Source organism: Pristiophorus japonicus, chromosome 6 (genome assembly GCF_044704955.1).
Source record: "Pristiophorus japonicus isolate sPriJap1 chromosome 6, sPriJap1.hap1, whole genome shotgun sequence".
Lineage (NCBI taxonomy): Eukaryota > Metazoa > Chordata > Chondrichthyes > Pristiophoridae > Pristiophorus > Pristiophorus japonicus.
This window is the reverse complement of record NC_091982.1, coordinates 38,921,908-38,935,308: the sequence shown is the minus strand read 5'-3', so window position 1 is coordinate 38,935,308 and position 13,401 is coordinate 38,921,908. Positions and strand designations below refer to the sequence as shown.

The following is a 13,401-nucleotide window of genomic DNA, read 5'->3' as shown; positions in this document are numbered from 1 at the left end:
TCTGATGGATCATCTGATCAAAAATGTTGCAGCAGAACTCTTTTGGATGCAGTTAAACACATTTTTAAATCCTCAAAATTGGCAGGCAAGGCGAATTCTACAAGCACCGTTTATCTAAGCGAATGTATTATGCAAAGCTATTTTTGCTTAAAAAATGAAAAAGTGATGGCTTAACTCTGGTGTGGGGTCACAATCAGACTCTAAAGTGCAGTGGTGCAAGACCTCGGAGAGCAGTCCTCAAGTGTGCAGCCAAAGTGGATGAAAAATTGCTCAGGGTTCAGTTGCATTGTGCACTACCTGATCAAAAAACAGTAGCTTCACAGTGTGATTCACAGCTGGCAGGAACCAATCTATACTGCACGCTACCATGGCTGCAAACACATTCACTTCAACACAATGACAGAAAAATTCAACACGACTTAACTCTTGCTAGCCAATATGACTGCTGACCCACTATTTTTCCTACTTCACCTATTCTTTTAGAGCTATTCATCATCACTTACAAGGACAGCCAAGTCCAATGGAAGCTGGAATTACATGGCTCCCAACGATTGCATGGTTGGTCAAAAGTAGTAACATTTGCATGTAGATAGACAATTTAAATTATCTCACTGGTAGGGAGCCCCACCTAGTGGCCTGGCTGAAGACAAAAATTTAGAAAGCATATTCAGCAAGACATCAACCAACTGTTACCAGCACCTTAACTGGTGCTCCAGGCTGTGCACTTCAAACACAATCTCCAGTCTTCCTTTAACTCACCTGAAAGCTTTAGTCCACGTTCACCAACCTGAGTATTATACCCATTTGGCATTCTGAGAATGGAGTTGTGAAGGCCAGCAAGCCGAGCGACACTGTATATTTCTTCTGCCGTTGCATTAATGTTCCCATATTGGAGGTTATAGAAGATGGTGTTGTGGAACAGGACAGCATCCTAGAATTCAAGGAAAACAAGTAATCCCAACTTTAAATCTAAAAAAAACCCCACTGAATTGATAGTTAAATACATTTATATCACAAGCATAGCCATAACAAATTAAAATACTTCACACCTCATACCCAAATTAATCTCGAGTGCTTCACCACTGTTAATGGGAAAGTATTCCTTGCCTGATCTTCCAGAATATATTTCAAAACTCATGCTTACAGGTTCACCACTTCTTGGATGTTTGACAAAGTAATTTAAACTTCACTATTCATTCACTGATAAAGTGACCATTTGGTACAGTGCCTGCTGCATGTTCCAGGGATGTTGTCAGGTACACAGAGGAAATTTAAGCCGGGGCAACTGGCAGATGAGTTAATTGTAAAAGAAACAAGTAAATAATCTTTTAAAATGCCAGTTTGGCTCCCTGTGAGCAGAGAGCCACAAGAGACAACAAAGGGGGACAGTTACATAAGAGTTTTCACTTGATGAAAGTTAAATCTAGTAAGGTGCTATATTTCAGTCACTAGATGGTTCTGTGCATTTTTATATACTAAACATATATGAATATAAATTAACGTAAATTGTGCCATAAAATGGACAAAAAGCCTCACTGAATATTTAATCTCTAACAACTATTAACTTTCACCTATTTACTGTAGAAAACCCACATTAAACAAACACTGCCTTAACCACCATACAGCCAATAACGAACATGAGACAACCAAATCAAAATGGTCTCTACTCTCAGGCACAATGAGAGAAAACCATTTTTCACGCATTCTAGGTAATATCATCTATATTATGACAAGTGCTGCTTATTGTTTATCTGCTACTAAAATGTCATTTGGTCATATCCATAATACAAACTAAATACATGCAGTATGTTTCCAACACAGCCCCAACTTATGACCTTTGCAACACATGGCACCCGCCATTGGACACAACATAGGCATTCCCAGCCCAGCTAACTGCAAAGTCCTCCTCACTAACATCTGGGGACTTGTGCCAAAATTGGGAGAGCTGTTCCACTAGTCAACAACCTGACATAGTCATACTCTCAGAATCATACCTTTCAGCCAATGTCCCAGACTTCTCTATCACCATTCCTGGGTATGTCCTGTCCCACCAGCAGGACAGATCGACCAGTGGTATACAGGAGGGAGGGAATGGCCCTGGGAGCCCTAAACATTGACTCCGGAGCCCTCACGGCTTCAGGTTACACATGGACGAGGAACCCTCCTGCTGATTACCACCTTCCGCCCTCCCTCAGCTGATGAATCATTACTCCATGTTGAACTCTATTTGGAAGAAGCAGCAAGGATACTCTGGGTGTGGGACCTCAATGTCCATCATCAAGAATAGTTCATTAGAACCACCACTGACTGAGCTGGTCGAGTCCTGAAGGACATAACTGCCAGACTAGGCCGGCAGCAGGTGGTGAGAACCTACACGAGGGAAAAATCTACTTGACCTCGTCCTCACCAATCCACCTGCAATCCAATGCAACTGTCCATGACAGTATTGGTAGCAGTGACCACCGCACAGTCCTTGTGGAGAGGAAGTCCCATCTTCACACTGAGGATACACGCCATCGTGTTGTGTGGCACTACCACCGTGCTAAATGGGATAGATTCGGAACAGATCTACCAGCTCAAAACTGGCTATCAATGAGGCTCGGTGGGCCATCAGCAGCAGAAGAATTGGATTCCACTACAATCTGTAACCTAATGGTCTGGCATATCCCTCATTCTACCATTATCAAGCCAGGCAAACAACCCTGGTTCAATGAGTGTAGAAAAGCATGCCAGGAGCAGCACCAGGCATACCCAAAATCTAGGTCGCTGATTGGAGCATGGGCAGATACAGCGGGAGAGGCGGCAAACAGCAGAGGAGCGGCGAGGTCAGGGCGAAGGAGTGGCGAGAGATTGTAGAGCGACGTGATCAGGGCCCAGGAGAGGCGTGAATTCGGGGCCCAGAAGAGTCGAGGGCCCAGGGGCAGCACGGACCAGCCCACACTGCGCTATGTGTGCGCACTAGGTCCGTGCAGCAGAGCTAGTCTCCAGTCGTGTTGGTTAATCCTTGCCACTGGACCAAGACCGAGCTCTGTCAAGCCCATGTGGTGGCTGGTGTGCCGGCCATCACACGTTAAAAAAAATCCACACACAAGCATCTTCCACCCTTCAACATGTAGTTTGGGATCTAGAGTGCCAGGTCCTTTATTGCAACACCTTTGAACTCATCCCTTTTTGGTGTGGAAGCAAGTTATCCTCGATACAAGGGACCACCTAAGACAATGACCTAAAAATGAGGTGCCAACCTGGGGAAGCTGCAACACAGGATTACATGCATGCTAAACAATGGAAGCAGCATGCTATAGACAGAGATAAGCAATCTCACAACCAACGGATCAGATCAAAGCTCTGCAGTCCTGCCACATCCAGTGGTGAATGGTGGTGGACAATTAAACAATTAACAGGAGGATGAGGCTCCATGAATATCCCCATCGTCAATGATGGTGAAGCCCAGCACGCGAGTGCAAAAGACAAGGCTGAAGCATTTGTAACCATCTTCAACCAGAAGTACCAAGTTGATGATCCATTTCGGCCTCCTCCTGAGGCTCCCACCATCACAGAAGCCAGTCTTCAACCAATTTGATTCCCTCCACGTGATATCAAGAAGCGGCTGAGCGCACTGGATACAGCAAGGGCTTTGGGTCCGACAACATCCCGGTTGTCATGCTGAAAACTTGTGCCCCAGAACTAGCCGTGTCCCTAGCCAAGCTGTTCCAGTACAGCTACAACATTGGTATCTACCCACCAATGTGGAAAACTGCCCAGGTATGTCCTGTCCACAAAAAGCAGGACAAATGCAATCCAGACAATTACTGCCCCATCAATCTACTCTCAATCATCAGCAGAATGATGGAAGGTGTTATTGGCAGTGCTATCAAGCGGCACTTACTCACCAATAACCTGCTCACCGATGCTCAGTTTGGGTTCCGCCAAGAGCACTCGGCTCCAGACCTCATTACAGCCTTGGTCCAAATATGAACAAAAGAGCTGAATTCCAAAGGTGAGGAGAGAGTGACTACCCTTGACATCAAGGCAGCATTTATCCAAGTGTGGCATCAAAGAGCCCTAGTAAAATTGAAGTCAATTAAGTCACTGGGAATCGAGGGAAAAACTCTCCACTGGCTGGAGTCATACCTAGCACAAAGGAAGATGGTTGTGATTGTTGGTCAATCATCTCAGCCACAGGACATCGCTGCAGGAGTTCCTCAGGGCAGTGTCCTAGGCCAAACTACCTTCAATTGCTTCATCAATGACCTTCCCTCCATCATGTCAGAAATGGGGATGTTCGCTGATTCAGTGTTCAGTTCCATTCACAACTCTTCAGATAATGAAGCAGTCTATGCCCGCATGCAGCAAGACTTGGGCAACAATCAGGCTAGGGCTTGATACATGGCAATTAACATTCACACCACACAAGTGCCAAGGAGTGACCATCTCCAACAAGAGAGCGTCTAACCATCGCCCCTTGATATTCAACGACATCATCGTCGTCAAATGCCCCAACATACATATCCTGGGGGTCACGATTGACCAGAAACTTAACTGGACCAGCCACTGGCTGAAGATGGTTGCAAACGCTTCAGCCTTGTCTTTTGCACTCACGTGTTGGGCTTCACCATCATTGAGGCTGGGGATATTCATGGAGCTTCCGCCTCTGGTTAGCTGTTTAATTGTCCACTACCATTCACCACGGGATGTGGCAGGACGACAGAGCTTTGATCTGATCTGTTGGTTGTGGGATCGCTGTGGCTACAAAAGCAGGTCAGTGGTTGATATTCTGCGACGAGTGTCTCACCTCCTGACTCCCCAAAGCCTTTCCACCATCTACAAGGCACAAGTCAGGAGTGAGATGGAATACTCTTCACTTACCTGGATGAGTGCCGCTCCAAAAACACAAGAAGCTCGACACCATCCAGGACAAAGCAGCCTGCTTGATTGGCACTCCATCCCCCACCATAAACATTCACTCCCTGCACCACCCGCACACTGTGATTGCAGCGTATACCATCTGCAAGATGCACTGCAGCAACTCGCCAAGGTTTCTTCGGTAGCATCTCCCGAACCCATGACCTCTACCATCCAGAAGGACAAGGGCAGCAGGCACATGGGAACACCATCACCTGCAAGTTCCCCTCCAAGTCACACACCATCCTGACTTGGAAATATATCGCCGTTCCTTCATCATCACTGGGTCAAAATCTTGGAACTCCCTCCCCAACAGCACTATGGGAGTACCTTCACCACGTGGACTGCAGTGATTCAAGGCAGCGGTTCACCACCATCTTCTCAAGGGAAATTATGGATGGGCAATAAATGCTGGCCTTGTCAGCGACGTCCACATCCCAGGAATGAATAAAAGAAAGTTATACAATGAATCCCATATGAAGGTTAAAATGTTGTCTAAATGGAGAACCCGATGGGTACCATCTGCTTAAAGACATAAAATACATTGAACAGGACACGTCCAAAATAATTCATGTTGGGCTTGCTCCTGTAATAGTTCCAGAATGCTTACCGAGCAATAGAATACACTGTATGTATTACAAGGCATGGCATGGTAGGGCAGCTCAGTACCGTGGAACATCCTGTGCCATGTGAGAAATCCAGGACGCTTCCCATGTCCTAGACAACCACGTGTAGGAAATGCCATCAGCTGGAGGAGCTCGAGCTCCGGGTTTTGGAGCTTGAGCAGCAGCTTGCATCACTGCTGTGCATGCGCGAGGCTGAGAGCTTTGTGGATAGCACGTTTCAGGAGGTAGTCACTCCGTAAGCAGAGAGGGAATGGGTGACCCTCAGACAGAAAAGGAGGACCAGGCAGGTAGTGCAGTAGTGCCCCGAGTGCATCTTGCTCTCCAACCAGTATTCTGTTCCGAGTACTGGTGAGGACGATGGTTCCTCTGTGGAGTACAGCCAGAGCCAAGGCCGTGGCACCACAGGTGGCTCAGCTGTACCGAAAAAGGGGGTGGGGGGGGGGGGGGGCTGAAGAGTTGGAGATCAATCATGGTAGGGGATTTGATAGTTAGGGGAGCAGACAGGCGTTTCTGCGTCACAGACATGACTCCAGGATGGTATGTTGCCTCCCTGGTGCTGGGATTAAGGATGTCACTGAGTGGCTGCAGAACATTGAGAGAGGAGGGTGAACAGCCACAGGTCGTGGTACATATTGGTACCAATGGCACAAGGATGAGGTCCTGCAGGCAGATTTTAGGGAGCTAGGAAAGAGATTAAAAGGCAGGACTTCAAAAGGTAGTAATCTCCAGATTACTCCCGGTGCCATATGCGACAGAGTATAGAAATAGGAGGATAGAGCAGATGAATGCGTGGTTGGAGATGGTGTAGAAGAGAGGGCTTCAGATTCTTGGGGCATTGGGACCAGTTCTGGGGGAGGTGGGACTTCTACAGGCTGGACGGGTTGCACTTCAACAAGGCTGAGACCAATATCCTCACGGGGAGGTTTGCTAGTGCTGTTGGGTAGGGTTTACATTAATTTGGCAGAGGGATGGCACCAGAATATAATATTAGAAAGGGGAAATAAAGTGCTCAAAGGATTGGAAGAGGCTGAGAGCACTAAAGTAAGACATAGTAAAGTATTAGGTGGGGTCCAACTAAGAGAACACAGGATGGTCCAAGATAGGTTTACAGTGTATGTATGTGAATGCATGAAGCATAGTAAACAAGGTAAGTGAGTTGCAGACACAAATAGCCACATGGGAATATGATGTAGTGGCAATAACTGAGACCTAGCGCAAAAAAGGGCAAATTGGGTATTAAATATTCCTGGTTATAAGGTGTTCAGGAAAGATAGGGAAGAAAAGATAGGAGGTGGTGTGGCAGCATTGGTGAAGGAGAATGTTACAGTGCTGAAGAGGGAGGATATCCTGGAGGGGTAAAGGACAGAATCTATATGGCTAGAGTTAAGAAATAATAAAAAGGTGCCATTACACTACTAGGTGTATTCTATAGATCAAATAGTGGTAAAGATATGGAGGAGCAAATTTGCAGAGAAATTACAGAGAGGTGCAAAAACTAGAGAAGTAATAATGGGAGACTTCAACTATCCTAATATAGACTGGAATCATAATAGTATAAAGGGCAAAGGGGAAAAATTCCTGAAGTGTGTTCAGGAGAACTTTCTTGATCAGTATGTTTCCGGCCTGACGAGGGAGGAGACATTACTGGACCTTGTTCTGGGGAATGAGGTAGGTCAAGTGGAGCAAGTGTCAGTAGGTGAACATTTAGGGAACAGCGATCATAGTTTAACCTCGGTAATGGGAAAACTTTTAGAAACAGTAATCCGGGACAAAATTAACTGTCACTTGGATATGGGTGGATTAATTAAGGAAAGCCAGCACAGATTTGTTAAAGGCAAATCGTGTTTAACCAACTTGATTGAGTTTTTTGATGAGGTAATAGAGAGGGTTGATGAGGGTAATGCGGTTAACGTAATGTACATGGATTTCTAAAAAGTTCGACAAAGTGCCACACAATAGGCTTGCCAGCAAAATTGAAGTCCATGGAATAAAAGGGACAGTGGTAGCCTGGATACAAAATTGGCTTAGTGACAGGAAACAGTAGTGGTGAACGGTTGTTTTTCAGACTGGTGGAAGGTATACAGTGGTGTTCCCTAGGAGTCAGTTCTAGGACCATTGCTTTTCTTGATCTATATTAATGACTTAGACGTGAGTGTACAGGGCACTATTTCAGAATTTGCAGATTGACACAAAATTTGGAAGTATAGTGAACAGTGAGGAGAGTGATAGACTTCAGGAAGACAGAGACAGGCTGGTGAAATGGGCGGACATGTGGCAGATGAAATTTAAGTGATGCACTTTGGTAGAAAGAATGAGAAGACGTATAAACTAAAGGGTACAATCTTAAAGGGGGTGCACGAACAGAGAGACCTGGGGGTGTGTGTGAATAAATCGGTGATGGTGGCAGGGCTGGCTGGGAAAGCAGTTAAAAAGTCTTACGGGATCCTGGGCTTCATAAATAGAGGTACAGTGTATAAAAGCGTGGAAATTATGAACCACCTGTAAAAAAAACACTTGTTTGGCCCCAACTGGAGTAGTGTGTCCAACTCTGGGCACCACACTTTAGGAAGGATGTGAAGGCCTTAGAGAGGGTGCAGAAAAGATTTATGAGAATGATTCCAGGAATGTGGGACTTCAATTACGTTGATACACTGGAGAAACTGGGGTTGTTCTCCTTGGAGCAGAGAAGATTTGATAGAGGTGTTCAAAATCATGAGGGGTCTAGACAGGGTAGAGAGAAACTATTCCCATTGGGAGAAGGGTCGAATGGCCGCCTTCTGTGCTGTAACATTCTATGATTCTATACATTATGTACATTTACCTTGCTTTAGCTTTAAAAACATTTTACCAAATAAAGTCCTGAAATAAGTAACTTGGACTCAATTTTAAAACTCACTAGTTTCCAATGTTTGCTTAATAAGCTGTACAAAAGCTTTTCTGGAGAGTTTATGCAACTTGTGAGAGCAGCGATGTGAGATATGAGATGGCATATTCAAGTGTGTTCTTTTGAGTGGTTATTATAAGCTCACTGTAATCAATTGCAGTCTCTTCTATTTCTTCCCTTGAAAATGCTTTCTCTTCTCAGGCGCGGTTCCATAGACTTCAGCAACATTTCAATACAGCCAAGCGGCCATTGTGCGAACATAGTCAATGAGTTGTTGTAGGATCTTTGATCATCACAACCAAGCTCAAACCTATCTTCACCTGTGCATTCTCCAGCAGAAAACACCGCACACCGATGAGGAACAGGAATCTGCGCTGAATCCTTATTAGTCGGGAAATTGTGTTGGGGAAATTGATGGGATTGAAGGCCGATAAATCCCCAGGGCCTGATGGACTGCATCCCAGAGTACTTAAGGAGGTCGCCTTGGAAATAGTGGATGCATTGACAGTCATTTTCCAACATTCCATTGACTCTGGATCAGTTCCTATGGAGTGGAGGGTAGCCAATGTAACCCCACTTTTTAAAAAAGGAGGGAGAGAGAAAACAGGGAATTACAGACCGGTCAGCCTGACATCGGTAGTGGGTAAAATGATGGAATCAATTATTAAGGATGTCATAGCAGTGCATTTGGAAAGAGGTAATATGATAGGTCCAAGTCAGCATGGATTTGTGAAAGGGAAATCATGCTTGACAAATCTTCTGGAATTTTTTGAGGATGTTTCCAGTAGAGTGGACAAGGGAGAACCAGTTGATGTGGTATATTTGGACTTTCAGAAGGCTTTCGACAAGGTCCCACACAAGAGATTAATGTGCAAAGTTAAAGCACATGGGATTGGGGGTAGTGTGCTGACATGGATTGAGAACTGGTTGTCAGACAGGAAGCAAAGAGTAGGAGTAAATGGGGACTTTTCAGAATGGCAGGCAGTGACTAGTGGGGTACCGCAAGGTTCTGTGCTGGGGCCCCAGCTGTTTACACTGTACATTAATGATTTAGACGAGGGGATTAAATGTAGTATCTCCAAATTTGCAGATGACACTAAGTTGGGTGGCAGTGTGAGCTGCAAGGAGGATTCTATGAGGCTGCAGAGCGACTTGGATAGGTTAGGTGAGTGGGCAAATGCATGGCAGATGAAGTATAATGTGGATAAATGTGAGGTTATCCACTTTGGTGGTAAAAACAGAGAGACAGACTATTATCTCAATGGTGACAGATTAGGAAAAGGGGAGGTGCAAAGAGACCTGGGTGTCATGGTACATCAGTCATTGAAGGTTGGCATGCAGGTACAGCAGGCGGTTAAGAAAGCAAATGGCATGTTGGCCTTCATAGCGAGGGGATTTGAGTACAAGGGCAGGGAGGTGTTGCTACAATTGTACAGGGCCTTGGTGAGGCCACACCTGGAGTATTGAGTACAGTTTTGGTCTCCTAACCTGAGGAAGGACATTCTTGCTATTGAGGGAGTGCAGCGAAGGTTCACCAGACTGATTCCCGGGATGGCGGGACTGACCTATCAAGAAAGACTGGATCAACTGGGCTTGTATTCACTGGAGTTCAGAAGAATGAGAGGGGACCTCATAGAAATGTTTAAAATTCTGACGGGGTTAGACAGGTTAGATGCAGGAAGAATGTTCCCAATGTTGGGGAAGTCCAGAACCAGGGGACACAGTCTAAGGATAAGGGGGAAGCCATTTAGGACCGAGATGAGGAGGAATTTTTTCACCCAGAGTGGTGAACCTGTGGAATTCTCTACCACAGAAAGTTGTTGAGGCCAATTCACTAAATATATTCAAAAAGGAGTTAGATGAAGTCCTTACTACTAGGGGAATCAAGGGGTATGGTGAGAAAGCAGGAATGGGGTACTGAAGTTGCATGTTCAGCCATGAACTCATTGAATGGCGGTGCAGGCTAGAAGGGCCGAATGGCCTACTCCTGCACCTATTTTCTATGTTTCTATACCACAGGAACATTGTGGCAAATAAAGCCTTCACCACAAAATCAGCTAATTCAGCAAACACCAGAAATTGAAGCGGAGACTTCAAGGCTAAATATGGGTACATGCAACTTCATGGGAGCCCCACAGTAATCAATTTAATACAAGATACGTTTAGCTCACAATGAAAAAGATACATGGACACGTTGCATACCTTTCAAGTTAATCGCTGAATGCAAACATTAACTTGCAGTTACATAGCACCTTTAACGTGCTTCAAAGAGGCTACACCATTTGAAGCGACAAGAGCCAGTGAGCGGGTCATGGCCTTTTCAACAACACCATCTCCGAAGTGTACAAACAGCAAAGCCTTTAGACAGAAGCTTCTGTATAAAGCCTGCAGCATTTAAACACTCCATCTAGTGGCCTGGCCAAGCCTTCAATCTGTTTCATAACTAAAAGATGCACTAAATTTACATCATAAAGATTTGCTACATACAGTTTACACATTTTGAATCCTCAGGAGATTAGCATGCAAGGCGAATTCCAGAAGAACAGTTCATCATAGCTAATGCATTTATGCAGTTAAATTATTCCAAATCAGAGAAATAACAGTCTACCATCTGTCATTGCAGTCAGCTTCAAGTTGGGCTCCCACTTTCAGAAGTTAAGGTTGCCCAAAGCAAGAATAATTCAAACTATTGCTGTGTTACCACAAGCATTTAACAATTTGGCTGACAATTTTCCGAAGGCAATGAATTTCATGCTATTTACTCATTTTGAGTATGACAATTGTTCTGTGAGTTATTACCATGTCAGTTTTCATTTCCCCCGCCAACCCCCCCCCCCTCAAAGTCTATGGATATCAAATCTACATAGATTCAGACATTCCTTCACTTTGAGGCTTCATATGGCAGCTGCTTAAACAAAGACATTTACATACACACAATGCATTTTGAGACCAGAGGACACTTAAAATTATCTTTACCTGTGGTACAACACCAATGGCTTTCCGCAAGCTTTCCAAACTGATATCTTTAATATTCTGACCAGCTACATAAATGCTCCCTTTCTGAGGTTCGTAGAAGCGGAACATCAACCTCACTATTGTGCTTTTCCTAAACCATAAGAAAAAATTTGCACAATTATTTAAGACATTTACAAGCCTTTGTAGAAACATGAATGGATTTACTATACGAATGATGGTCAATATTCGGAGATTCTTTTCCATGACTTACAGAACTGTAAACCTGATAGTATTTCCCAGACAGACTGAGGCAACAAGATAGACAAGACATTAGTAGAGATCAAAAAAGATGTAAAGACATTCAAGATAGAAAGGGGGGAGATAATTGATAATCAAACTTAGAGACGATTAAAGCCCTGGTCCAGATAGATTGCATCCACACATATTAAAAGAGGTTAGAGAAGATAGCAGAGGCACTATTACATATATAAAAAATTCATTAGAAAAGGGAATAGTGCCAGAGAACAGGCAGACAGCTAACATTATTCCGATATTTTGAAAGGGAGAGAGAATAAGTCCAGGGAACTATAGACCAGTTAGCTTAACGCTGGTGTTAGGAAAGATAATGGAATCTTTACTCAACGATGCAGTAGAAAATCATTTAGAAACCAAAATATGAGAGTAGTCAGCATAAATTTCAAAAGGAAAGGTCATGCTTGACCAATCTTATTGAATTCTTTGAAGTAACAGAAAGAGTAGACAAAGGCAGAGCATTGGATGTAATATATTTGGATTTTCAAAAGGTCTTCGATAAGGTACCACATAGTAGATTCATGACGAAGGTCAGAGAATGTGGAGTCAGGGGACAAGTAGCAGAATGGATAGCAAGCTGGCTACAAAACAGAAAACAGAGTAGGTGTTTTAGCTACTTAGACAGCCAAAAGGTGGGAAGTGGCGTTCCACAGGGATCGCTGCTGGGACCACTGTTGTTCACAATTTATATAAACGTTTTGCACTTGGGAATCGGGAGTACAATTTCAACATTTGCAGATGACACCAAATTGAAGGATATGGCTAATATCAAGGAAGTATGCGTCAAAGTATAAGACATTATTAAACTTGCAGAATGGGCGTGTAATTGGCAAATTAATTTCAATGTAGATAATTATGAGGTGGTGCCTTTTGTTAGGAATAAGGAGGCCACATGCTGCTTGGATAATAAGAGTCTAAAATGGCAGAGAGAAGCAAAGGGATCTAGAGGTACAGATACACAAATCACTGAAAGGTAGTGACGCAGATTAATAAGGCCATAAAAAAATCAAAGCACTGGGGTTCACTTCTAGAGGGATTGAATTGGAAAACAGTGAAGTTCTGTTAAACTTTTATCGATCCTTGGTTAGACCGCACTCAAGAGCACTGTGCACAGTTCTGGTCTCCATATTATAAAAAGGATATAGAAGCACCGGAGAAGGCATAAAAACAAAATTAACAAAGCTGATACCAGAACTAAAAGGACATACTTATCAGGAAAGGTTGAACAGGTTGGGTCTTTTTTCCCTAGAAAAGAAAAGGCTGAGGAGGTGACCCACACAGTTGTCAAGAATATGAAAGGGTTTGATAGGGTAAATGCAGAGAAAATTTTTCCATTTATGGGAGAGTCCAAAATGAGAGGTCATAAATATAAGATAGTCACTAATAAATCCAATAGGGAATTCAGGAGAAACTTCTTTAACCAAAGTGTGGTAAGAATATGGAACTCGCTACCACTAGGAATAGTTGAGGCGAATGGCATAGATGCATTTAAGGTAGGCTAGATAAGCACGAGGAAGAAAGCAAGAGAAGGATGTGCTGATAGGGTTAGATGAAGATGGGTGGGGAAAGGCTGGTGTGGACTTGTTCAGCTGATTGGCCGGTTTCTATGCTGTAGATTCTGTGTCATTCTGTGTAATTCTTTGCCATAACTATAATTGGAGAATAACTGTGTACATATACAAATAATTGTATTGGGGAATTGTGTTTCAGATTTTTTTTCTA

General features: G+C 43.9%; 1 protein-coding gene across 2 annotated transcripts in view; it reads right to left on the bottom strand.

Moving 5' to 3' along the window:
• The window catches only part of abcb7 (ATP-binding cassette, sub-family B (MDR/TAP), member 7), an 84,455-nt gene that overhangs the window by 17,398 nt on the left and 53,656 nt on the right, over positions 1-13,401 (bottom strand). For both annotated transcript variants that reach the window (XM_070882779.1, XM_070882780.1), the window contains exons 12-13: positions 11,389-11,518; positions 760-931 (exon numbers count right to left, since the gene is read on the bottom strand). In XM_070882779.1, the coding sequence (XP_070738880.1) occupies positions 760-931; positions 11,389-11,518 (302 nt within the window). The remainder of the gene's footprint in view (positions 1-759; positions 932-11,388; positions 11,519-13,401) is intronic.